This window comes from Aquarana catesbeiana, linkage group LG07, assembly GCF_042186555.1.
Source record: "Aquarana catesbeiana isolate 2022-GZ linkage group LG07, ASM4218655v1, whole genome shotgun sequence".
In the NCBI taxonomy this organism is placed as follows: domain Eukaryota; kingdom Metazoa; phylum Chordata; class Amphibia; order Anura; family Ranidae; genus Aquarana; species Aquarana catesbeiana.
Genome location: NC_133330.1, coordinates 80,204,567 through 80,231,012, shown reverse-complemented (window position 1 = coordinate 80,231,012; position 26,446 = coordinate 80,204,567). Strand labels below are relative to the sequence as shown.

At 43.4% G+C, this 26,446-nt stretch overlaps 1 protein-coding gene across 1 annotated transcript in view; it reads left to right on the top strand.

The window, feature by feature from the left end:
• VGLL4 (vestigial like family member 4) overlaps positions 1-26,446 on the top strand; it is a 178,012-nt gene that overhangs the window by 41,565 nt on the left and 110,001 nt on the right. Inside the window, exon 2 of the mRNA XM_073592366.1 lies at positions 13,042-13,118. Coding sequence (XP_073448467.1) covers positions 13,055-13,118 — 64 coding nt within the window. The 5' untranslated portion in view covers positions 13,042-13,054. The remainder of the gene's footprint in view (positions 1-13,041; positions 13,119-26,446) is intronic.

Sequence of the window (26,446 nt, the reverse complement as noted above, 5' to 3'; positions counted from 1 at the left end):
ACAGAGGTGTTTTACAGGTGCTAAAAATGGCGCCTGTAAAGTGCCTCTTCTCTCACTCCAGTGTGAAAGCCATCGGGCTTTCACACTGGAGCGGTGCGCTGGCAGGATGCCCAAAAAAGTCCTGGAAGCAGCATCTTTGAGGCGGTGTATACACCGCTTCTAAACAGCCCCCTGTCCACTGAAATCTATGGGCAACACCGGCATAGCTGCGCTTTGTGGATGCTTTTAACCCTTTGGCCGTTGGCGCAGGTTAAAAGCACCCTCCTAGCGGCTGAAAAGTGCTGCAAAAACCACGGTAAATGCAGTTAAAAATAGCAGCACTCTACTGCCGATGCCCGCCCCTGTGTGAAAGTGCCCTTAAAAATAAGAGTGTGTTTGTGATTGCACCTAAGACCTTCCCAGAAAGCTTTTTGTCATAAATATTCTTCTGATATAGTGTCTCGAACCTCGTGTATACATCTACAGTGTGAGATCTAAGGCTCTGTGCCTGATTAGTCTCTCTAGGTTTGGGGTAATAATTGATGTCACTGCCGTGCTGCTTGCTGTTCTGTTGAGAGCTTGCTGGAAAGAAAGCTGTACTGGAGTGCAAGTATCTCCAATGCTTCTGTTGCACTTATTCTGTGGATGTGTGTTTTATTACCTCTGACTGCTTCTTAAAGCGGAATTCCACCTACATTTTTCACTTCTCACCATGCAGCACTAATGTGCATCCTTAAAATCAATTGGCAATTATTATTTTCTGTTCCCTTACCTGATTTTAAGCCTAGATTTCATTTAACTGCCTCCTTTAGTGGCCGTGGACGTCATTTCCGCTATTGCATTGTCTCCTGGGAGATCTTGGTTAGCTTGGCACTGCTCCCGTATTTAACATTGGCATCTATGGAAAATATTGGTCAGCTTGGCATGGCAAGCTGACCAAGATTGCGCCGCACTGCACATGCATGAGATTGGCAGGTGCATGCTGGGGTAGCCAGCATGCACTGAATCCAGGAAGGACACTATGGCTTCAGATGCCCACACTGGAGATGGCTGCGCCAACACGATTTCAGTACGACTTTGTAAGCACAACTGAGAATGGTTAGTGCCAAAGTTGTGGCGAAGTCGTACTGCTCCCAAATCGCGGCCGTGAAATTGCGTGACTTTGAAGTCGCACAAGTGTGAAAGGGGCCTAAATCGTACAGGAGATATTCAGTTTACCTACAAGTAAGCCTTATAGGCTTACCTGTAGGCAAAAGTGTGCAAGTGGGGTATACAACCGCTTTGAATAGAAAACTTTTAGATATTTTTACGCCTCCAAAAGCATTTTATTAAAATACATTTTAAGCAAAATACGATTTAAAAAAAAAAAAAAAAATTTAAATCGTGTGTTTTATCATTTGATTTTTATCCACCCTGGATGAAAGCCAAGGAATTTTGGAGCATTAGTATTTTGAAGCTTTGAACTCCAAAATGCTTATTACCATTTACTGTATTTTTGTGACTGAGGATCTGTAGGCTATGAAACGGTTAACAGGCTTTTGGCTATCTTTTTGCTTTGCTTCAATGAATTTGAGCAGTTGGGATCTTTCATGATGGTTCTTAATCTTGTAACAATACCTGTTCCAGCCTTCTGTGGTCAGTACAATTGTACCTACTTAATCCCCCTTCACACAACGTCACAGGTGCAGTTCTTGTGCAGTCAGAAAAAAATGCTGTTTTGCATTTCCAAACTGAATTAAGACTTGTATAAGTATGGATGTTGCACGTCATTTTTTTATATGCACTCTGAACTCCAGAAAACCGACCCCCTTCTCCCTTGCAGTGCGGCTGCATCTACTGGGTTAACTGTTTCTGTCTAGGGGATAGGTCTGGGGGAAAAAAATCGATTTAAATCTTGAGTTGAGAGGTCAAATCGATGGAATTTTTTTTTTTTTTTTTTTTTTTTAATTTTTACCACGCCGATCCTGAGGTGCTGCAGGCAGGAGTTTTTAGGCAAAGCTGCGGCCTCGCCTAAACTCCTGCCCGCAGCTCCTCAGGACCGGCGTGGTGTCCAAAAAGAAGAGAAAAATTGAAGTGTGTGGTGGGGTTTTTTTTTTTTTTTTTTATCGCCCAGCCCTACTAAAGGATTTGGAAAATCAGATTTACCTACCCTATCCTCTGCTCCTGTGCTGCTAGACCGATCCCCATAGCTGTTTCTACCCTCTGCTCCAGCAGGAGACGGTCCTTTGACGTCCAAGACCAATGCAGGGTCCATAGCCCTGCACTAAATGTGAGGTCATGGAGGGACAGTCCACCGGTGGGGCATGGAAGAGTGAAAGGTCAAGTAAGGAAAAGTACTTTTCCTGTTCCTAGTCTTAAAGTGTTACTAAACCCAGGACCCTGCAGTCACTATATCTGGTCTCCCACAGTACACAGAACATGGAAATGCAATAATTTAAAATATAAACTGCTAAATACCTTTTTTCATCAGCATTATATAGCAGTCTTGTGACTTCTATCAGTGTCTGTTTAAAGCTTGTAGTAGTTTTCATTCTGCTCTGAATGTCCTATGAGGCTGCAGGACCCCTGACCCTCGGGACCGTGCTGATTGGCCCTGTGCTGTTCACATGCACTCTGCCAAGAAGAAGGAAATTCTCTGCATGGTGTATTGCTAGCTTGTCCCCTAGCCTCTGTTCCAGTAGATGGCTTGGGGACTCTGGAAGAAGGGGAGTATCAGAGGACAGGATCAAACAGCCTTTTTACAATGCACGATTAACCCCTTAGGTTCCACAGGAAGTATAACCATTCTGTATTACTCCATATACAGATTTCACTGTTTTGGGTTTAGTAACATTTTAAGCCAGCCATAGATGGATCAAATCTCAGCTGTTTCAGCAGCGACCAGCTGAAATTCTAGCAATCCGGGCAGGCTAGTTGTAATGAAGTTGATCCATCGACCAACTTTAATACAGCCGGCCTGTCAGATATTTTGCATGCAATTGCTGCCGGTGGCTATAGCCTCTAAGTGTGATCATTGCTTTCTGCCGACAGGGAACACTCCCCACAGGCAGAACACAATAGCAGAGGGGGAGGTAGGGGTTTCCCCATAAACACGGACACTGTTGATGGGGGGTAATCAAATTTACTTCTGGCGGTGGTAGAAAATTTTATATCCTATATGGTTTGCTTAAACAAGCAATTGACACTGTGTGAGCTGTGGCCATTAAATTCTAATCTGGTCCAAAACTCACAATATATTTTGAGAACAATAATATAATTTTTTGACTATTTTTTAGCTCAATCTTATGTTATTGACAGGAACAAGGTAGAAAATGCAGTCCGCATGTAAAACATCAACAGTATTAAGTAATGATAAAACGTATGTATCGGGAGGTTACAAAAATGTAGTGTTGTATCGTGTTCATTATGCGTATCAAAAACCAGCAGCTGGAGCAACATGTTGAGGCATAACATGGAGAAATATAGGTCCCTCACATTTCAAGGGAGATGATTACATGTATTGCAATCAAACTTATTCTAGAAACTTGCTATACTGTAGAGGAGTTGCCTGCGAGAATTGGGAGCAAGTGCTTAATGGATTCTGAGGGGTACGTTTATACATGGAAGAGAAGGAGTTAAGAGAGCATAAGGGAAGCAAAGATTGGGAACAGGAATCGCTCGTACATGGTCATGGGGTAGTGTTGCCTAGGTCGCCCTCTGTCCAGGAGATTAAGTCTGAGTATCTGAACATGGACCAAGAAGTCCAAGTAAGAGAGAACTGTAAGTCTTAGATTCCTCAACCAACAGATGTTCAAGGTCCCGAATATGGTCTACTTCAGTAGCCAACTCTCCCGGGAAAGGTACAGTCCCTGATCTCCAATACCGTGGGATCACTATTCTGGCCGTGGCCAAGAAGTGACGCAATACATCTTTTGTAATGGACTTGAGCGTTCCTGGGAGCATGGATAAGAGAGCTACCTCAGGTGTAAGAGGTTGCCATCAGTATAACAGGAAGATCTGTTGCCAGAATTTCTGTATGGGAGGGCAGTCCCTCCAAATGTGGAGCATGCTACCCCTGGAGCTTAGTCGAAGGGCATCTATACATCTCGTCACCAATTTGAACCCTTTTTCTTGAGTTTAGTGGCTAGAGTGCTGCCAGTCAATGAGGGAGACTAAGTGTTGTAATTCTTTTTCCCCAAGCTATTGTGTAGGATGGGGGATCAGGGTAAGAAGCATTCAGCAAGAGGGAATAAAGCTGAGATACCACGTACGTTGGATGGTTGGCTTGAAGGAGCATATCCTTTAGTTCTTTCGGTTCAGCTAGAATATTTGATACGGATGGGAAGGTTCGGATTTAGAAAGTTAATTGTTGCTTCTGGAGCCACTGCAAAGGGTACTGAGAAAGCGATTTGGAAGGGGTATCTGACCTTAAAGTCAGGTCCGCTCAGAACCAGGGAAAGCCTCCTATGGTCTTTTTGCCAAGGTCCAAAGCTAGTCACGTGCATAGCCGGTGGGAAGGAGGGAGTCCTAGGCCCCAAAGGATTTGATATGTTCCTGCTAGATAACAAGCGATCCCAAATTATTATTTTTTTTTTTTTTTTTTTTGAAGAGTAAGGTCACAGAGGGGTACAAACCCCCTACGGTTTGCAGGTATGGTCCATGCAAGTTAAATGGGGTTCATATGGCTAACCAAGTGAACCCAGAGCTTAGTCGTAGAGTTGTGAAACCAGTCAAGTATGCAAGCAAGTATCTCTGCCTTTATGGTACAATGAAGCATCTGGGGCTCCAGCTCCTTCTCTAGCTTTTGGAAGAGATAGTATTCCATATCGAATTCTGGGACGGGCTGCATTCCAGATGAATTTAGAGAACAGCTGGTGCAATTTCCAGAAATAGGAATTGTCTGGAATGGGTACAAAAACCAGGGAAAAACATCCATTTTCAAGGTGTTCACCCTACCAAGCCATGAGAGCCTTTTGGACGTGTACGTAGACAGATCGGTTTGGGTTCTAAAAAGTAAGGGAACAATATTCCTAGAAAAGAGCTGAGATGCATCCGCCGGTTCCCTTTTCAGGCGATTTTCTAATTGAATAAAGGTTCCACGTAACACTGCTTTTAGTGCCTCCCATTGGATGGGGAACAACATGGTATCTTGTGCATGGTCCCCAAAAAAGTTAGCTTGTCTCTGATACACATGTAACACAGTCCGAATTTGCCAGCAACGAGTCTTTCAAGCGCCACCGCTGTGGAGGGGAGCAAGAATGTCAAGTATATACGGGAATGGTCCGACCAGATCATAGTCTATTTCGATCTCAGGAGACCAATCAAGACAGCTGTGGTCACTCAAGAGGTAGTCAATGCGACTATACACGTAAAAGCCAGTAAATTAGAATATTTTGAAAAACTTGATTTATTTCAGTAATTGCATTCAAAAGGTGTAACTTGTACATTATATTTATTCATTGCACACAGACTGATGCATTTAAATGTTTATTTCATTTAATTTTGATGATTTGAAGTGGCAACAAATGAAAATCCAAAATTCCGTGTGTCACAAAATTAGAATATTGTGTAAGGGTTAAATTTTGAAGACGCCTGGTGCCACAAACTAATCAGCTGATTAACTCAAAACACCTGCAAAGGGCTTTAAATGGTCTCTCAGTCCAGTTCTGAAGCCTACACAAACATGGGGAAGACTTCAGATTTGACAGCTGTCCAAAAGGCGACCATCGACACATTGCACAAGGAGGGAAAGACACAAAAGGTTATTGCTGAAGAGGCTGGCTGTTCTCAGAGCTCTGTGTCCAAACACATTAATAGAGAGGCAAAGGGAAGGAAAAACTGTGGTCAGAAAGTGTACAAGAGATAGGGATCACCGCGCCCTAGTCAAGATTGTGAAAAAAAACCCATTCAAAAATGTGGGGGAGATTCACAAGGAGTGGACAGCTGCTGGAGTCAGTGCTTCAAGATCCACCACCAAGAGACGCTTGAAAGACATGGGTTTCAACTGCCGCATACCTCGTGTCAAGCCACTGTTGACCAAGAAACGGCGCGAAAACCGTCTCACCTGGGCTAAGGAAAAAAAGAGCTGGACTGCTGCTAAGTGGTCCAAAGTCATGTTTTCTGACGAAAGCAAATTTTGCATTTCCTTTGGAAATCGAGGTCCCAGAGTCTGGAGGAAGACAGGAGAGGCACAGGATCCACGTTGCCTGAAGTCTAGTGTAAAGTTTCCACCATCAGTGATGGTTTGGGGTGCCATGTCATCTGCTGGTGTCGGTTCACTCTGTTTCCTGAGATCCAGGGTCAACGCAGCCGTCTACCAGCAAGTTTTAGAGCACTTCATGCTTCCTGCTGCTGACCTGCTCTATGGAGATGGAGATTTCAGGTTCCAACAGGACTTGGCGCCTGCACACAGCGCAAAATCTACCCGTGCCTGGTTTACGGACCATGGTATTTCTGTTCTAAATTGGCCAGCCAACTCCCCTGACCTTAGCCCCATAGAAAATCTGTGGGGTATTGTGAAAAGGAAGATGCAGAATGCCAGACCCAACAACGCAGAAGAGTTGAAGGCCACTATCAGAGCAACCTGGGCTCTCATAACACCTGAGCAGTGCCAGAAACTCATCGACTCCATGCCACGCCGCATTAATGCAGTAATTGAGGCAAAAGGAGCTCCAACCAAGTATTGGGTATTGTACATGCTCATATTTTTCATTTTCATACTTTTCAGTTGGCCAACATTTCTAAAAAATCCCTTTTTTGTATTAGCCTTAAGTAATATTCTAATTTTGTGACACACGGAATTTTGGATTTTCATTTGTTGCCACTTCAAATCATCAAAATTAAATGAAATAAACATTTGAATGCATCAGTCTGTGTGCAATGAATAAATATAATGTACAAGTTACACCTTTTGAATGCAATTACTGAAATAAATCAAGTTTTTCAAAATATTCTAATTTACTGGCTTTTACCTGTAGGTCTGGTGTACTTGAGAAAAGTGTGTGTAGTTACGAGACTTGGGGTACCGTACCCTCCAAATGTCTACATGGTGCAGGTCGTATAATGCGTGTTTCAAAGCCCTCAATTTGGGGAATGAAATACATGACCGTGAGGTGGAGGAGTCCAATAGTGGCTCCAGAGGGGTATTAAAATCCCCACCCAGGATGAGCTTGCCCCCATGAACTCAGAATCTTCAGATACTGTAAAGCTGATGGAACTTGGTTGATATTCGGTTGGTTAATGTTAGCTACTGTAAATTTTAACTCCCCACAGCGAAAATTTCACAAAGACATGCCTTCCCTTAGGGTCCGAGAGATGGTCAAGCAATTCAACAGGAAATGCTTTTGTGAAAAGCAGTAGATACTCCCTTCGTTTTCTGGGATGGATTAGTACTATGGAACCATCTGTTGAAATATCTGTTGGAACAAGGAGTGAAGGCAGATTGAAAGTGCATAACTTAACTTGGCTCTATGCATTTGATATAGGATTTGACCTCGCTTAGAGGCTACATTAAGTCCATTTTACATTTGTATGAATATAGTTTAAGTCGAGGGTGTGAACACTGTAAGGGCCATGGGGGAGCGTAAAGAAAAATTGAAAGCCCAAGAAAGGAAGGAGGGGGGGGGGAACAGAGAAAGGAATGGTGAGCGAGGTGAAGGAGTTGAAAAGGGCAGAGTGGAGGAAGACTAAACAGAGGATACCTGGGAGAGGTGTCTCAAAAGAAAACTAAGGTGTCCGCTGTAGTGAGAAACTCTGTGAAATATCATGCGTTTGGCACGATTTGTGCCAATCATATTTGGGGAGAGAGGTCTGAGTTGTGATACCAACAACCTAGCGGGCATAGATAACTTATCTGTAACACCCACCTATCGTAATATATTGATTACCTAAAAAAAAAAAAAAAACCCTGAATGCCCATGTTCAGTTAGCTATCATCACGAGCAATAATGCGTATTTATAAGAATTTCAAAAATGAGGTGACATTGAGGAAGTCAACTAGCTCTATGGAACAGGGTCAGTTAGGCCCAGGACTGAGGAGATCAAGAAGCCCCAGAACAGGCAAGAAGGCAACTTCCGGGGGACTCCAAGTCAGTCAGTAGATTCGCCGGCCTGAAGAACAGGAAAGGCACATTGGCTACTGGGACTATCCCAGGAACTTCATGGTGGGCTCCATTTTGGCTCGGACTACATCCCAATTAAGAGAATCCATAAGGTACTGGAGAATTGGATGACAGAAGGTTTCTAGAGGAAATGATGATCAGGGTATTTATTTCGGTATAGCCAATGCGTGGGAAAGTATACGGATAGGGCCAGGATGGTTGGCTGTCAAATGGAGCCCCTAAGTATTAATAAAGAGCTGCAACATTGTCAGCACCTTATCTACATCCCTGTTGGGTGCATCGGCCTCAGTAGAGGCTGTAGAAAAGCACCTGATCACATCAAATATCTATACAGTCCCTATGAGATGCATGGTATGATTAGCATGAGTTCATAGGAGGGAGGTATATAGAAGAAACAGTGCCAAGGCAAACCTGGCCAAGTTGCATATTGAAAAGTGTAATCCCACTGTAAAACATTAGGCAGAGAAAACCAGTGTTGGGCTCACATGGGGAGCCGAATCAGTCTTCTAGTAACATTGGCCGCCTTGTTGTAGGACCAGAAGTGGATCCAGATCTTGGACGTCTGTGATGTTGAGGGAGAGGGCCTGGGATTCTTTGACGGTCCCCTGGAGGGTCTAGCCAGTTTGGAATGCTGATAGGGTCTTGTGCAAGAAAGATGAAGGCAGGAAGTTGGTCAGGATCCGACTAACCCGAGATGACAATAACAAGTTTGTTTTCTTTGACACTGAAAGGATGGCCCCAGGTTTAAGTAGCCCCAGCTCGACGCGTCAAATCCAACAGCAGGCAGACCACCCGTCTCGTGTATAAGGTGTTGCGGGAGAGCTCCGAATCAAGGTGTATTGTAGAGTCATTGAAATCCACAGGACCCTAATGCCAGGCCTTTATGCATAATCTCTTCCTTTTAGTGTATAGTAATGGACCCGGCATAGGACATTGTGAGGGCGGTCACTGCCGTCTCCTCTCTCCTCTCCCCCAATGCCTTCCATTCTATGCACTCTGTCTAGTTCACTAGGGGATGTAACTTCCCTACCCAAGACCTGGTTGAGGAGAGAGATGACAGTGGGTTTTAGATCAGTGCCTGAGGTTGCTTCCAGGACTCCTTGCAACCTAATGTTGTTCCTGTGGCTCCTGTTTTCACTGTCCTCTATGTGGAGGTGGTGCTGCTGCAAACGGGAGAGATGTGTTGTGGTTGCAGATTCGAGGGCCACAATGAGAGCCGTATGGTCATCCTAGGTAGTTACCAGAGCGGATACAGCAGTTGCCCTTGTTGAAACCCGGGGTTGAGGGCTTGTAATTCTACATGGAGGCAGGCTTCCATCTTGGACGCCCAGGATTCAGAGTCTGCCCTAAAGGCGCGGAGAAGGGCTGTGGTTGCGGAGCCAGAAGATCCGCCCGAGACTGGAGGATGCAGCTCTACTGGGCCATCTCTGGTGGAAATGACCGTGGGCATAGCAGACCAGTTACAGGGGCTGGAGGGGCCACCGGAGGAGCCAAGAGCTCACCTGAGTCCATTGGAACCTGGGGAGGAGGTTTAGGTTTGCCCAGGGTGCAACTAGCTGCCAGCTTGTCCTTCCCCGTGCGGGATTCTAGCGAGGATGTACGGAGTAGGTAGTGGTGGATTGTACCCGGCTGCAGGTCAGTAGGGTGAGAGCTTGAAGAGAACATAGAAATTTTGGGTGTAGGTAACCGGGAACACAGCCTGTTAATGTTGGGAGAGCACAGAGCTCTTCAGCCGTCCATTGGCTGGGAAGTATGGTAGTATCACTACACGTGACTGGCGCTAGGATCGTTGTCCCTGCTAGTCTCCTCCACCATAGGATGAGATGGAGATGTACTGCAATATTATTGTGGGGCAGCAAACTGCCATCTGAAAAGTTGTTCTGATGAGGTTTATACATGGCAGCTGAACCTGCTGGGTAACTCTGATGGCAATGCAGGGAGTGATCTAGGATTCATGCAGACTTGTAACAAACACTTCTACTTAAATGCCAAAATGTGCATGTTTGTGAAACACAGCATTTTGCCTGCAGCTGAATCCAAAGAAATAAAAAAGCAGGTCAGCTGCATCCCCCACACTGCACCATTGAAGAAAATTGGAATCTGCTGACCTGCATTTCAAACGCAGGAAAACCATGCCTAAAGACCTTTTTTGAGAACTTTTATTGGAGTCCTACTTTATTTAAAGCGCTTCTTTCTCACACATGAAGCACTTGCAGAAATCAATCTCTTAAAAATGACCCCAACAAAAATGGCTTCTTGGTCTCCTTATATTCTGCCTTGACTGCTAGTATTCCCTACTGAATGGACGTAGATTTACTATGTGAACTCCCTCTTCTGAAGCCCAGGTTCACATTGGTGCGATTTGACAAGTCGCACCCCATTGCTGGCAATGGAACCTTTCAAATTGTTGCCACCCTAAAAGGATATATATATAGATATAGATATAAATTTATATTTTATTGCAGCTTGCCTTGACTTCTTTTTATAGTCACAATAAAATGGGACATCCAAATTGCACTGATCGGGCAACATTGAAATCACTCTAAAGCAGCACACTGGTGTGAACCAGGGCTAAAGATGAAAGGTGAGCAAAAAACTTAACGAGACGCTATCAAGTACCTCTAATGCAGTGGTTCTCAACTCCAGTCCTCGGGACCCACCAACAGGCCAGATTTTAAGTATTACCTTGGGGAGTTGCAGACTAGAATACTGCAATCACTGAGCAGCAAGTGATATCACCTGTGATGTATTTCAGCTATCTTGCAAACCTGGCCTGTTGGTGGGTCCTGAGGACTGGAGTTGAGAACCACTGCTCTAATGTGTGCTCCATTGGTGGTTGCTGCTTTCTTGAAAAATCTACTTGCAATACGTGAATATTACTTACAATGCAGCCTCTGACAGTATTGTCAATGCTAAGTTCTGACAGTCAGGAGCACAATTAACACAATGGGCGACCTGCTGTGAAACTTCCTTTAGAAAGCATCTTGTATTTTCAAATACAAGGCCATCTGTGATTTGGCCAGAAAGCACATGAATGTTACAATCTTCCCCTTGTCTGATCACAACTTTTTTTTTTTTTTTTTTTTTTTTTTTTTTTTTTTTTTGTACTCTTTGAAAAGAATAAAGGCATTTTCAGAATGGAGGGGCTGCAACATTTTGAGTTCATGAACCTGCATTTAGACATGCAAGTCAGATTTAAATGGGGTTGATTTACTAAAACTGAAAAGTGCAAAATCTGATGCATATTAGCCAATCGGCTTCTAACGTGGGCTTGTTCAGTTAAAGCATAAGTAAAGGCAAAACTTTTTTTTTTAGTTTTGGATAGAGTGGAGAGGGATTGGAGCCCCTGACAATTTTTATAGCTGTCTGTGCCCCCCTTAAGGAGATTCACCCCCTTTGTCCTGTTTACCATTATTAAAAGTGAAATAAAAAAAAAAAAAAAAACTTTTGGGTTGTCTCCAGAAAAGTAATAGATGGGTAATCTTCCAATGGGGACACTAGTTCTGGTGAGCTGGGGGTCCCCAAGAAATTTGGAGATTTCCTCTCACTTCTTGTTTGGCTATGGGACAGGAAGTGAGGCAGTCTCCGCAATGGGAACGATGTTGGGGGAAAAAAAAGCACTTTATTAGTACCCACAAACCAGCAATCCCTTAAGGGTCATACACATTGGCCTGTTCAATAGAAAACAGTGTGTATGGCAGTGAGAGCACTGACTGGTGGCGGGGCGTCCCCCTGTCAGAACACAATAGCTCAGTGGGGGAGATCGCCATACTAGCCTCAGAATGTTGCTAAAGTGGCTCCTCCCTGAGCGCTTTAGTTTTTCATATTAGCAAACTGGTGATTGGTTGCTTAGGACCACCTTGTGTTCTAGCAACCAGTCACCTGCGAACTTAAAGTTCATTTGGATGGCTCCTCCTCCTGCTCTGCGTCCTGAGCTGTGCTGTCTGTCTCTGCTGTTCACTGACAGCGGCAGAGGAGGCTGGGGGCAGAGGGAAGAGAGACTGGGACATGGATGCGGCAGAGCTTGGCTTGAGGCTGGGAGGGGAGAGGACCAGCACCTAGAAGGTGGGGGTTGGCTGGGCAGGAACCTCTTTGCGGTCTACCTGTCACCTGCAGGCGATCAACAGGTAGACCCGACAGGTTGCCAATCCCTACTTTGGAGTCTTATGCCGGCAATAGATGGAGCGATTTTTCTTCCCCCATAACCCTGATTGGGGGGGGGGGAATCCCTCCTGTGGAGCCTTTTGCTTTCTCCTGGCAGGGAAAGCCATCCCAGCTGGGAGAACACGCCGATCACTGCTAGCAGCTATAGCCGCAGGCAATAATTGCACACAAAACTTGACATGCTGGTTGTAGCCAAGTTGATCGCTCAACTTGAGTACAATCAGCCAGCCCATACATGGTTTGAATCTCGGACAGTCCCTGCTGAACCGGCCAAGATTAGAAGCATTCTTGGACGGCTTTACATGTACTTGTCCCTGCTCCTCCAAGCTTCTATTTAAGTATGTATTCTTAACACTAAAAAGTGCCTTCTATTCCTCTGCACTACTCCAAATTCCTTATTGCTGCTGTGATCCAACTTGCTGTTAGAGGGTGGCTATGTTTTGTTCTCCATGGTCCCCCATTGTATGTAGGAATGTAGCTACCCTCTCGTTTGTTGCTGAGATGGATTATGGGAATTGTAGTGTGGAAGGGAAGGAGGCTGATGAGGCAGAAAAATACAGTAAACCATTTTGGATCATGGAGTAGTGGGGGGGGGGTGTGATCAATATTTGTCTTTCAGCCCCAAAAGGTGGTCTTGCGTGGAAGAAAGCCAGATGAGCTTGAGTCCAAATGATTATTTAACCTTTTTGTCTTACCTCAGATGATTGGTGAATCATTTCTTTGTGCAGTACTTTTGTATTGGTGACAATTTGCATCATGCTGAATGGAAACTTTAACTTTATTTGGTGTTCATTTACAGGGTCTTCCTGGGAATGGAGACTCCATTGGACGTACTGTCAAGAGCAGCATCCTTGGTACATGCAGATGATGAAAAGCGTGAGTAGTAACCTTAATCAGTATGCAGTCATTTTATTATGTTTGACTTATTCCCCAATCTTTTGGCATCATGTAGGCATGCAACGTCCAAATGGTAGCAAGTTACACTCTAAAATGATTGTAAAGGTATGTCCTCCTTTTTTTTTTTTTTTTTTTTTTTTGTCAGCAGCTACAAACATTGTAGCTGCTGACTTTAATAAGAACACTTGCTTGTCCAGGGAGCCCGTGATGTCTGCCCCCGAGGCCGATCCGTCCATCGGATCGGGTGCAGGTGCTGCCATTCTAACTAAGGGAAACCAGCAGTGGAGCCTTCAGGCTTCGCCGCTGGTTTCCTACTGCGCACGCTAGCTGAATGTCCCCATCTTTTGGGACACACGCAGGTCCCAGAAGGCAGCTGGGGAGCAGGCAGAAATGACGCCCATGGCCGAGCTAGGACGGAAGTAAATTATGTACTTCTTTTAAGGTACATAAAAAAAATAATAAAATTTGTTGTCCAATGAGTGGTGGTCATTCCTTTAAGATGAAGTTGTAAAAGTTGGTGGAACTCCGCTTTAAATAACAAACATGTCATACTTGCCTGCTCTGCAAGGGTTTTGCACAGAGCAGCCCAGATTCTCCTTTTTCTGGGGTGCCCTGGCGGCACTCCTGACTCCTCCTCTTCTTCGAGTACCCCCACAGAAAGCCGCTTTCCATGGGGCACCTGTGTGGGCACACCCCCGTGTCACTGAATTTGATAGCAGCGCAAGCCAATTTTTTTTTTTTTTTTTTTCCTTTGACTGTTCGCTGTCTTTTTAATCTGTCACAAAAATGTCAGCAGACATTGGATCTCGTCTTTATCCAGCCATGTGCTCAACCTCTGTGCTCCCTCCTACAGTGTGTGATCAGTGCTGCCATTGGAAGTCCCCTCCTACTTCTCCTCCTCCCACTCTCTGCACTACTCCTGGTGCCTTCCTCTGAGTTCACAGAAGCCAAAACTACAGAGGAGACATCGGGTATCCATGTGCGCTGACAGTCAATACATTGAGAACAACACTGGAAATATTGGGCGATATCCATCTGCTGCAATATTTATTTGCAGCAGAACCACTGGGGACCATCAACATTTTCTTGTGGTCCACAGACCACTGGCAACCGCTCATATAGGGCATTTGACAGGAAGTGATTTGTTGCCTCGTCGCTGCCTATTTTACCCTGAAAGTCTGCACCGTCATGGCTGCATGACGTTTGTGGCATGGCCTCGTAAAATTGTAGTATACAATGAACTTGTATTTGAAGGGTGGTGCTGTACACAAATACAACAGCACACGTGCTGTTCTTCTGACAGCATGTGCACCCCATCCAGCTGCTTTTGCAGCTTAAAGGGGTGGTAAAAAATGAAGCTCAACAACCTGCTGCCACCCCTCCATCCACAAGTCTAAACTTGGCCTAACAATTAAGGAATAGAAAAATTATTGTGCAGGTAGACACAAACATGTAAATAGAAGCTGCTCGTAACCCTACAACAGGACTAATCGTGACAAACAGTAAAAACTGTTGCGGCACTAAATGATGGTAAAGCAACAAGTCTCTCTAAATCTAAAGCAAATCATTATAGACTTAATGGTAAAATTCTTTACGAATATCCAACTGGCACGAGTGGAAAAAATGCATGTTCTGATCACCTAAGTGCATCTCCACTAAAGATTATGTAAAATGCCGCCTTCTGAGAAGTCTAGACTCTAAATTTATGAGTCTAGACAAGCGTAGTATGCAATCACAGAAGGTCCAATCAGCTCCCTCCACTATGCTGAAGGTGATGATACAATCATGGCTGATGATAGTTACTAATGGGGCCTTCTCAAAGAAAAAAATTATATCCATCCTAAACCTTTGTCGTTTTTTTTTTTTTTTTTTTTTTTTTTTTTTTTTTGGAACAGCTTAACCAATGATGCTGCCTGAAGGGGACATATATTCTGTCCTCCATCAACCATATGCCAAAGTTGGAGGCTTCTTCCAGATTTTTCTTTGTCCTGGGAGTGAAGAATTATGGGATGTACAGGGACATAATGGGGTCAAAGGACTTGTTTTAGCCACTGGAAGTGAAAGGAAAGCCCTCGTGTAGGTCACAGGTGTCCAGAATCATGGCTTACACAGGACTCAGTGGGGGGGGGGGGGACGGTAAAATAAAAAAAACTGCTGGTAAGGGCTAGATTAAAGCAAATCTGTTTGAATTGTTACAGAACAAAGCAAAGTTTTCTTTAAACCAAAGCTTCATGTTTTCTGTCACTTAAAAAAAAAAAAAACAAAAAAAAAAAACTAATTGAGCCAGATTGGATTGGATGAATGCTTACTGCTGGATGGTGTAATACAGTAAGTTGAGGTCTTCCTCACCAAGTCCTAGACACTTCCCTACTGCATCTGAAAACCGTCAAACCTATGGCTTTCCGACCATTCACAAATAGCCTTGCATTTTTTTATCGGTGAGAACATGGCTTTCTCTGGCTGAATTGGGAAGATTGATATCTTCTGCCTTCCTCTTCACCTCGGCCAATCAGAAAACTCCTTGTATTTGTTGCAGTTTCTTAATGGCTGTAGGACTTGACTTTTTTTTTTCTTTTTCTTTTCAAGTGTGGAAGAGTCGTGTGTACGACTTGGCTAAACTGCATAGGACAGCCTCCACTTTTTTGGGAAGGCCTTTCACAAGATTTTGCAGTCTGTTTGGCCAAAAAAGCATTTGTGGGGGTCAGATGGTGACTTTGGGTGGGAAGCTCTGGCTCAGAATCAATTCTTCCCCAATGCTTATAATATAGGGTCAAGGTTGAGGCTCTGTGAAGGCCACTCAAGTTCCTCCACACCAGACTTCCCAAACCTTTTCAAACCTAGCTTTGTGCACCAAAACGCAATTTTTTTTTTTTTTTTTTTTTAGGGGTTTCCGTGTAATTTTTGCTGAACGGCATAATTTTTTGCTAAATGTAAAAGACTGCATTTAAATTGTACAGTTTGAATGTAACATGTATAGACCTCTTCATGGTCAACTGTCATAAAAAAAATGACTGATTTATCACGCTAACATGACCTGTATAGAGTCCGTCATCCAGTGAAGGCTTTTTGGCCCTTTTTAAGTGGCCTTTCAGTGCAAGCCATGCTTCTATGTATTGGGCTCCTATATAATGAATTCCTCACATACTCCCAGGCATTCTGTTATGTGTTCTCACATAGGCCGTGTATATATTGGGTTCCCAAGGTCGTTACTAGATTTGTTTAAAACTTTTTTTTTTTAACGACTGCACCTATGTCAACACTTGACCTTTCTGCTGATTTGTTTGCAGAGTCTGCTGTTTGCACACCTTTTACAAATGGCATCACTCTTTCTGCAGACAAAATATTCTGGCAGCTAGAGCATTGTTTGCACTGTTAGAGAAGGGTTTATATGCAAAGGCCCTCGTTAACTGGTTTACAGCTTATTGACTTCAATTTGACCTTCACCCTCTTTCCCTAAATTCTTCACACATGCATGTAGCAGGAAAACGGATTGACTAAAATGTAACCTTCACTCCATTTCCCTAACTGTATGTATGCTCATACTTCCCCCACCACTTTATTAGGTACACCTTGCCAGTACCAGGTTTGATCCCCTTTTTGCCTACAGAACTACCATAATTCTTCATGGCATAGATTCAACAAGGTGTTGGAAACATTCCTCAGATTTTGGTCCATATTGACATGATAGCATCACACAGTTTCTGCAGATTTGTTGGCTGTGCATCCGTGATGCGAATCTCCCCTTCCACCACATCCCAAAGGTGCTCTATTTGATTGAGATCTGGTGACCGTAGAGGTCATTGGAGTACAGTGACCTCCCTGTCATGTTCAAGGAACCAGCGGTGAGATGATTTGAGCTTTCTGACGTGGTGCATTATCCTGCTGGAAGGAGCCATGAGAAGTTGGGTACACTGTAGTCATAAAAGGATGGACATGGTCAGCAACAATACTCTGGTAGGCCGCGGCATTTAAACAGTTGTCATTTGGTACTAAGGGGCCCAAGTGTGCCAAGAAAATATCCCCCACACTACTACACCACCACGAGCCTGAACCATTACTACAAGGCAGGATTGAACCATACTTTCATGTTTACACCAAATTCTGACCCTACCAGCTAAATGTTGTAGCTGAAATTGGAAAAACATTGCCTGGTCTGAGTCTCAATCTCCTATTGTCCAATTTTGGTGAGCCTGTGTGAATAGTAGCCTCAGTTTCTTGTTCTTGACAGAAGTGCACCCGGTGTGATCTGCTGCTGTAGCCAATCTGCTTCAAAGTTCAATGTGTTGTGCGTTCAGAGAAGTTATTCTGCATACCTTGGTTGTAACAAGTGGTTATTAGTTATCGTTGCCTTTCTATCATCTGGAACCAGTCTGCCCATTCTCCTCTGACATCAGCAAGGCATTTTCATCCACACCTCCCGCTCACTGGATATTTTTTTTTATCGGACCATTCTCTGTAAATCTTAGACATAGTTGTGTGAGAAAATCCCAGTAGATCAGCAGTTTTTGGAATACTCAGACCAGCCTGTCTGGCACCAACAGCGATGCCATGTTCAAAGTCAGTTAAATCACCTTTCTTCCCCATTCTAATGCTTGGTTTGAACTTCAGCAAGTCATCTTCACCACATCTAGATGCCTAAATGCATTGAGTTGCTGCCATGTGGTTGGCTGGTTAGCCATTTATGTTACCAAGCAATTGAACAGGTGTACCCTATAAAGTGGCATGTGTGTACCAAAAGTATTGGGATGCCTGCCTGCACATGAACTTTATCCCAGTCTTAGTCTGTAGAGTTCAATATTGAGTTAGCCCACCCTTTGCATCTATAATGGCTTCAACTCTTCTGGGAAGGCTGTCCACAAGGTTTAGGAGTGTGTCTATGGGAATGTTTGATCGATTTTCCAGAAGCGCATTTGTGAGGTCAGGCACTGATGTTGGACGAGAAGGCCTGGCTCGCAGTCTCCACTCTAATTCATCCCAAAGGTGCTTTATCGGGTTGATGTCAGGACTCTGTGCAGGCCAGTCAAGTTCCTCCACCTCAGACTTGCTCATCCATGTCTTTATGGACCTTGTGGTATAAACTGAGCAGACCTGACAGAGCCCGCTCTGCTGTATGGGTGGCCAATGGTAAACAGACTGCGCCGCCTATTTACACCTTACTGTCTCCGATCTGCCTACCATGGAGGATGGATGTGTGTGTTTTTGTGTGTGTGTTTTTGTGTGTGTGTGTGTGTGTGGTTTTTTTATTCGCCCACAAAAAAAAAAAGTCCCTTTTACACAATGGCCAGTCCATAGGGATGAATGGACTGTCTTATCAGGTCTGCCTTTAAAAAAATAAATATATATTTGACAGGCGGACTTGGTTGAAGGGGGGCCAATGTCCGTTTTTTTTTTTTTTTTTCAAACGGTTTCAGGGACAGTACTTGCCATGAAAAGTGTGCCATGTGCTTGTGGCTGCTGTGTTCAGTTAAATGTGTAACGTGGGCACGGTGCTGCAATCTATAAAAAAAACAAAAAAAAAACTGGAATACTCAGGTTGGAAGTATGGGTAATATGGGAAAATGCGCAACCCAAACAAAAAAAATATATTATGTGCAATGTATGTCCCATCAGAACAAAACGATCAACTAAGAACATATACCAGCAAACTAAAAAGAATTATCTGAATTGAACCTAAGTTTAGATAATGTGTTGAGATAAAAAGGTGAAATCAAAAATACTAGTAAAAACAAAAGTCCATGGAGTATTCTATAGTCCAATATAAGGATCAGTAAAAAGATAAGTGGAAACCCCCCCCAAATAAGTCCTTTCCAGAATGTAGTCCCGCAATATAGCCAGCAGATAAGTAATGCTGGATGGCTGCTTACCAGAACTGTAGGACCTCTGTTATGGAGGTCTAGTGGGCACAGACAAGAGGAAACCCTCAGGTGAGGGTGGTAGATTCAAACGTCCATCCGGCTCCTCCAACGGTGAAACCTGGCTCTGCTCTGCTCCGTGGGACCCACGTTGGCAAGTAGGAATGGGGGCTTTCAAAATCTGCCGCTCCTCACACCTATATGCAGCTCCTGCAGAAGCCAGGACAGTGTCAGCAGTCCAGTGTGGACATTGAGGACACCCACAGACAGCGGGAGGAGAAGAGGTGACAACGCTGTTCCTGGTCCCCAGAGACTTGTCACAGACAGTGCGCAACGCACTTCGCTCCTACTAGGAGATCCCTGGACATCAACTCGCACGACGCAGAGATTCCCCGAGTTTTGGGGTACGGGGAATCTCTACGTCGTGCGCGTTGATGTCCAGGGATCTTCTAGTAGCAGCGAAGTGCGTTGTGTGTGACGAGTCTCTGGGGACCAGGAACAGTGTTGTCACCTTCTCCGCCCGCTGCCTGTCTGTGTGCTCATTGTCCGCCCTGGACTGACTGGACCGGTGACACTGTCCTGGCCCAAAGCCGAGCCTGCTTCTGCAGGGGACGGGGATGGAGCTGCGGCAGAGCTGCATATAGGTGTGAGGAGCGGCAGATTTTGAAAGCCCCCATTCCTACTTGCCAACATGGGTCCCGCAGAGCAGAGCCAGGTTTCACCGTTTGAGAGGAGCCGGATGGATGTTTGAATCTACCACCCTCGCCTGAGGGTTTCCTCTTGTCTGTTCCCACTGGACCTCCGTAACAGAGGTCCTACGGTTCTGGTAAGCAGCCATGCGGCATTCCTTATCTGTTGGCTATAGTGTGGGTCTGCATTCTGGAAAGGACTTATTGGGGGGTTTTCCACTTATCTTTTTACTGATCCTTTTATTGGACTATAGAACACTCCATGGATTTTTTTCCTTGTTTTTACTAGTTTTTTTTAATTTCACTTTTTTATCTCAACACATATCCTAACTTGGGTTCAATTCAGATCATTCTTTTTAGTTTGCTGCTGTATGTTCTTAGTTGATTGATTTGTTCTGACAGGATATACATTGCACCTTTTTTTGTGTTTCTATTTTGCACATAATTATATTTTTTGGGTTGCGCATTTATTTTTCCCACATTACCCATGCTGTGTCCAGTTGAAATCCCAAGTCCCCTACGCCTGGATCTTCTGTTTCTGCAGGGGTTTATATGAGAGGTTTCACTCAGTGCCAGCTATGCTGGCCTTTTTTTTGTTCATCCATAAGGCCTGGTTCACTCTGGTGCAACATACACTCTGACTTTGGGAGCACATGTCGCATTACCTTTACAAATCAATGGTTCCCTAATGAGAGCCGTCTTAACTGGTCCGACTTTAGAAAAGGTTCCTGCACTACTTCAGTCCGTTTTTCAGCCTAATCAATGTCATTGAAGTCAGATCCTCTTCCTAACCATCCGACATGGTGATTGCAGTAGCAAGAAAAGAAATTTGTCACACTGGGATTGTTTTGATTTGTCAAAGGACAAGTCGGAGGATCTCAAAGTATGCAAAATCATATTCTGTTCATTCAAGTCGGATGGAAATAGGACTGATGTCGCAGGGCAAAGTAGGATGACAGTCGTGTTGTACCAGTGTGAACCCAGACTTGGGGTCCTTTCACACGGGACGGATCCATGATGATCCGCCCTGTGAACATCCGCTTGCTCAGCGGGGATCTCTCTGTGGATCCCCGCTGAGCAGACACCTGTCAGAGTGCCGCTCTCCCCCATGGGGGATCGGATGATGACGAACCGTAGAGTCCGTCGTCACCCGATCCGAAACTGGATGGAAAAGTAGGTTCTTCCTCCGTTACACTTTTTCGGAGCGGGTCGGATGTTGGCGGACATGTCACCACTGACATCCGACGCTCAATAGAGGTCTATGGACAGTCCGTTCAGGTCCGCCTAAACTGACAGGCGGTCCTGAACGGATCGTTCATGTGAAAGAGGCCTTAAAGACATACTATTAGTTCCTGCAATGAAAAGTCCTCTGAATTGAGGATGGATGAATGAAAAGTCCACCTCCAATCACTGAATAATACTTTTTATTCATGGTAAGTATTGTCCTTGGTGCTGATTTTAAAATTAAGTCCCTTGACCTCCGGAAGATTTACCCTCCCATGACAAGGTCATTTTTTTTTTTTTTTGTGATAAGGCACTGCATTAATTTAACTAAATTGCGTGGTCATGCGACACTGTATCCAAATGAAACATGTCCCCTTCTTCTTCTTTTTTTTTTTTTTTTTTCCCCACAAATAGAGCTTTCTTTTGGTTGTATTTTATCACCATTGCAGCCTTTTTTAATTTTTTGCACTCTAAACAAAGACCATTTTGAAAAAAACATTCTTTACTTTCTGCTATAAAATGTATCCAATGAAAGAGGAAAAAAACCATCAAAGTTTATCAATTTAGGCCAATATGTTTTCTGCTACATATTTTTGGTAAAACCGCAATAAGCGTATATTGATTGCGCAAACCAAAAGTTTATCGCATCTATAAACGATGGGATGTTTTTATGTTATTAGTAATGGTGGCAAACAGCAACTTATAGCGGGACTGCGATATTGCAGCGGACAGTCGGGACACTAACCTGACACTTTGGGAACACTTTCAGTGCTAAAATATGCGCTGTCACTACTAACTGGACATCGAGTCCACGGTACCTGCAGATTGGCTCCCACTGTGTCTAATCACAGCAGGAGTGGGTTGCAGGCGGTATGCATGATCGCCCCAGGCATGGAAGTGTCAGATCATGTACTAGGTAGGTGACCCGGTGCAGAGTGGCTGCCCCACCGCAGTAAATCTGCGGTGGGTGGTCAGGAACTGGTTTTAAGGTAATAACTCCAAATCATAAGTCCACTAAATATACACTGCTTTTTCTTAGAGGCGTTTCATTTCCTGTGTCCACCTATGTTACTTTTTTTTTTTTTTCACTTCCTTCCTTTTTATCCTCAATTAACAGTCACATGGCCAGCAATTCCAGCATTGTTTTGCTGTACTTTACCATGTACCAGGGCCCACACCGCCATCCTTACATATTCGGGAGCTTGTGGTCTGTTTTTTTTGCAGCCGGCCCTCTGGTGACGTGGTGCCAGGTCCTTCTCCAGTGCTGTGAAGAGGCTGCTGTCCTCTGGGGTATGTGACATGGAATTCCCAGGAGAACATCTTCCTCAGGTTCCATGCCATTCTTGCCTAGTTTAGAATGGAGGCAGGGGGCGAAGTGACCTGTAAAAAGGAAAAAAAAGTATAGATAAATTCAGCCTTTTACATTGTGGAGGAATACAATGGAGCAAATTGTTCTAGTGAAGGTCTGCTTTGTGTCCTTGGTGCTTTCTGTACATTTGGGAGTGTGTACATGGCGCAGGATGTGGTTGGAAGTTCTGTGAATTGTGTATGTGAGTCAGCTTTGCCAGTCACTTTGTGTCTTGTGCTGCTGTGTAAATGTTTGTGTTTGGTTTTTTTTTTTTTCTTTTTTTTCTTCCCATTCCCAGCACTGCTTTTGACTGACTATACTGGTCTTTTAAGGAGCCTTAATTGAGACCAGTGGTGTGAGTTACTTGGGTTGGTCCATGTTTACTGTGACAACAGTTACATCAACAAACTCTGCTGTAGCCTTAGGTAGTGTCAGCTTTCAATAGTCCTAGGTGTGGCCACTGACGGGACAGCTTCATGTCATTCTGGTGCCTATAGCATGTTTCATGGGCTGTTTTCTTTTAGTAGTGGTGTGGGTGTTTTTTTTTTTTTTTTTTTTTTTTTTTTTTTTTTTTCTGCTCAGTTGTAAGCAATGTCTGTATAAATGCAACATCTCTGTACAACCCATTCATGGCAGGGGTTTGAATTTTAGTTCTGTTGTATGTTTCTTACACCTGATCTGGTCTAAACCAAAAGGAAGATCGAAGCATCTTCATCTAACACATTAAAAGATTTAAAGTAGACCTCCCCACCCTCCTCCTGAAATGGCTTTTTAAAAAAATCTAAAAATGATTGCTATTTCTTTCTGTTCACATATGCCATTTCTCCTCGTCTTGTATAAACCCGTGCTGCCATTTTTTAACAGGTGACCTCATTGGTGCATATTCTGTTCTGGCCCATCAGTGATGGCGGCATGTGATCTTGGGCATACACTATATAAAGCCCAGTACACACTATAAGAAAATTTGGCAAACAATCGTCCGGTTTTCCTCAATGTTTCACAGCAGTTTTTTTTTTTTTTTTTTTTCCTCGCATTAACCACTTCCCACCCAGCCTGATGTCCTTCACTACAAGCCGCTTGTGTGAGCCCCCGGGGGCGCACAGCGATTGGTGGTCTCTGATCACAGTAAAGAGCCTATGACGTAGTGATCAGCTGTGTCCAATGTGATCAGATGTGTCCAGACACAGCTGATCACAGTGTAAATGGGAAGTGCTTATCAGCATTCCTCTCCTCACACTGACAGCATGTGAGGAGAGTTGAAAATCAGCTTTCCTGACAGGGGAGACCTGCACTGATGATCAGTGCAATGATTGGCATCACTGGTGAGCACTACTGATAATCAGTGCTACCTCATCAGTGAAGGAGAAAATGTACTTATTTACAAAATTTTATTACCAACTAAAACTTTTTTTTTTCAAATTTTTGATCTTTTTTTGTTTAGCAAAAAAAAACAAACCCAGTGGTGATTAACCACTTGCTGATTGGGCCATAGCCAAAGGACAGCGGACCTTTATTACATGATCACTCCGTCCAATGACTGAGCAATCAGTTGTCATCCAGAGCATGTCCAGTTCAGCTCCTCCCCTTTCCTCGCACCATATATGTGTAGTGTGAGGAGGGAGACGGTGCAGAAGTGCTGTGTGCTGGATCTGAAAATCTAATTTCAAATTAGATTTGGAATGTATGTCCCTAGAACACCTGACAGTGCTCCCTGCATGTTGGGCCTCTGTATGTGGCCAGGCTGTGTAAAAGTCTCACTTGTGGTATCTGCATACTCAGGAGTAGCAGAATATAGATTGACAACTGTATGCAAAGACATGTTCAAAATACTCTCCTAATGCCTTGTTGGGGTGTTTACTTTCCAAAATGGGGTCTTTTTTTTGGGGCATTGCAATTGTCCTGGTGCTCAAGGGCCTTCAAAAGTGTAAGAGGTAGTCCAAAATTATGTGTCCTTTTGAGCAAGCCAAGATGCAGTGTGCTATAACTCCACAGTACACCAAGCACTCTGGAATCAATTATATCGTATAGAAAATGAAATCATTCTATGTAGTGCAATTGTTTGTATGAGTGGTGAATACTTTATTCTACAGGCAGTATACATTTGCGTGGTTTTTAAGCAAGACTTTTTTTTCTTTTTTTTTTTTTTTTTTTTTTTTTGTGTACATCCTTTTTTATATAATTGACTTTTTAGGCACACCAGTACACAATGTTAAAAATTAAAACATCTTTAATACAAGTTCTATGTTCTTTTGTTAATATGTCATTTATGCTCCTAGAACACCTGATGTCGCTCCCTGCATTTGGAGCTTCTGTATGTGGCCAGGCAGTGTAAAAGTCTCTCACGGGTATCACCATACTCAGGAGTACCCTGTTTCCCTGAAAATAAGACCTAGCGTGATTGTCAGTGATGGCTGCAATATAAGCCCTACCCCCCAAATAAGCCCTAGTTAAAGTCCTTGTATGTCTTATTTTCAGGGTAGGGCTTATTTTTGGGGAAACACGGTAGGGCTTATATTGCAGCCATCACTGACAATCACACTAGATCTTATTTTCGGGGAAACAGGGTAGCAGTATGTGTTTTGGGTAGTTGCAAGTATGCCATGTGAGAAATAACTTCTGACGATTTTGTGAAAAATCTTCCTTTTGCAAAGAATTGTGGGAAAAATTTACAACTTAAAAAACTCACCATGCCCCTTACTAAATACCTTGGAATGTCTACTTTCCAAAAAGGGGTCATTTGGGGGATATTTTTACTTTCCTGGCTGCAGAAATAATTGCCTATATCTAATATGCCGACAAGCTGTTAGATTGTTAACAATGGAGTATAATTCATGTTACAGGACCCTGCCCTTTTTTGTTTGGTAGCATTGCTTGGTGAGGCTGCATTGATGGCACTTGTGAGACTGCAGATAGGTATTGATCAGGCTGCATTGATGGCAATGGTGAGGCTGCAGATGGGCACTGACCCTTATTTTGCTTCAAAGTTCCTTATTTAAAAAATTTAAGTTTTTTTTCCCTGAAACTTCCCTCTTAAAATGAATGTATGTGTGTGTGTGTGTGTGTATGTGTGTGTATATATATGTGTATATATATATGTGTATATATATATATATATATATATATGTGTGTATATGTATATATATATATATATATATATATATATATATATATATATATATATATATATATATATATATATATATATATATATATATATATATATATTCATTTTAAGAGGGAAGTTTCAGGGAAAAAAACTTAAATTTTTTAAATAAGGGTCAGTGCCCACCTGCAGCCTCACCATTGCCATCAATACCTATCTCCAGTCTCAGAAGTGCCAATCAATGCAGCCTCACCATTGCCATCAGTGCAGCCTAGAGGGGACAGGGAGGGGGGCGGGACGAGCACTGATAGATTACATACAGTGAGAATCTCCTATGAAAGACAGAACAGTAGTCCAATGGCAGCCCAGGAGACAGGACTTCTTATTACAGAGGCCGCCAAGTAAACAGATTCTTACTGTATGTAATCTGACAGCGCTTGCCCCGCCCCCCCTCCCAGGCAGCTAAAATTAAAGTATTGGCATATAACACGCACACGCTATTTGTACCGTATTTTCGTAGTGAAAAAGTGAGTGTTATACGCCAATGAATACTATATATATATATATATATATATATATATATATATATATATATATATATATATATATATATATATATATATATATATATATATATATATATATATATATATATATATATATATATATATTTTCGCCACCTGTAAAAGCACCTCTGTTGGCCTATAGGCATTTAAAGTCTAAAAAAATCAAATGTGCATTCAGGGGGAACTTTTTGGCAGAAATAAACACTTCATACGTCTAAATGTTAGATTTGAGTATTGATGCTTTTCAATGTCCAGAATATATTTTCTACCCAGTGAAATCCATTAACACGTGTGCAATACACGGCTTTAGGTGTGTGTGTTTGGTGTTGTGCTGCCACTGTTTCCCTATAGACAGGCTGGGGAAGAGCTGAGTTATCTGACAGCTGTTAATTTAAATGGTGTGCATGTAGTATCAATGTAAAAAAAACACACAGGAAGGTGCAAATGTCTAGCGCATTACCACCATAACCATTCATTTATTAAAAGCAAAACCATATTCTAGTAACAAACCTAATGTCACAAGGT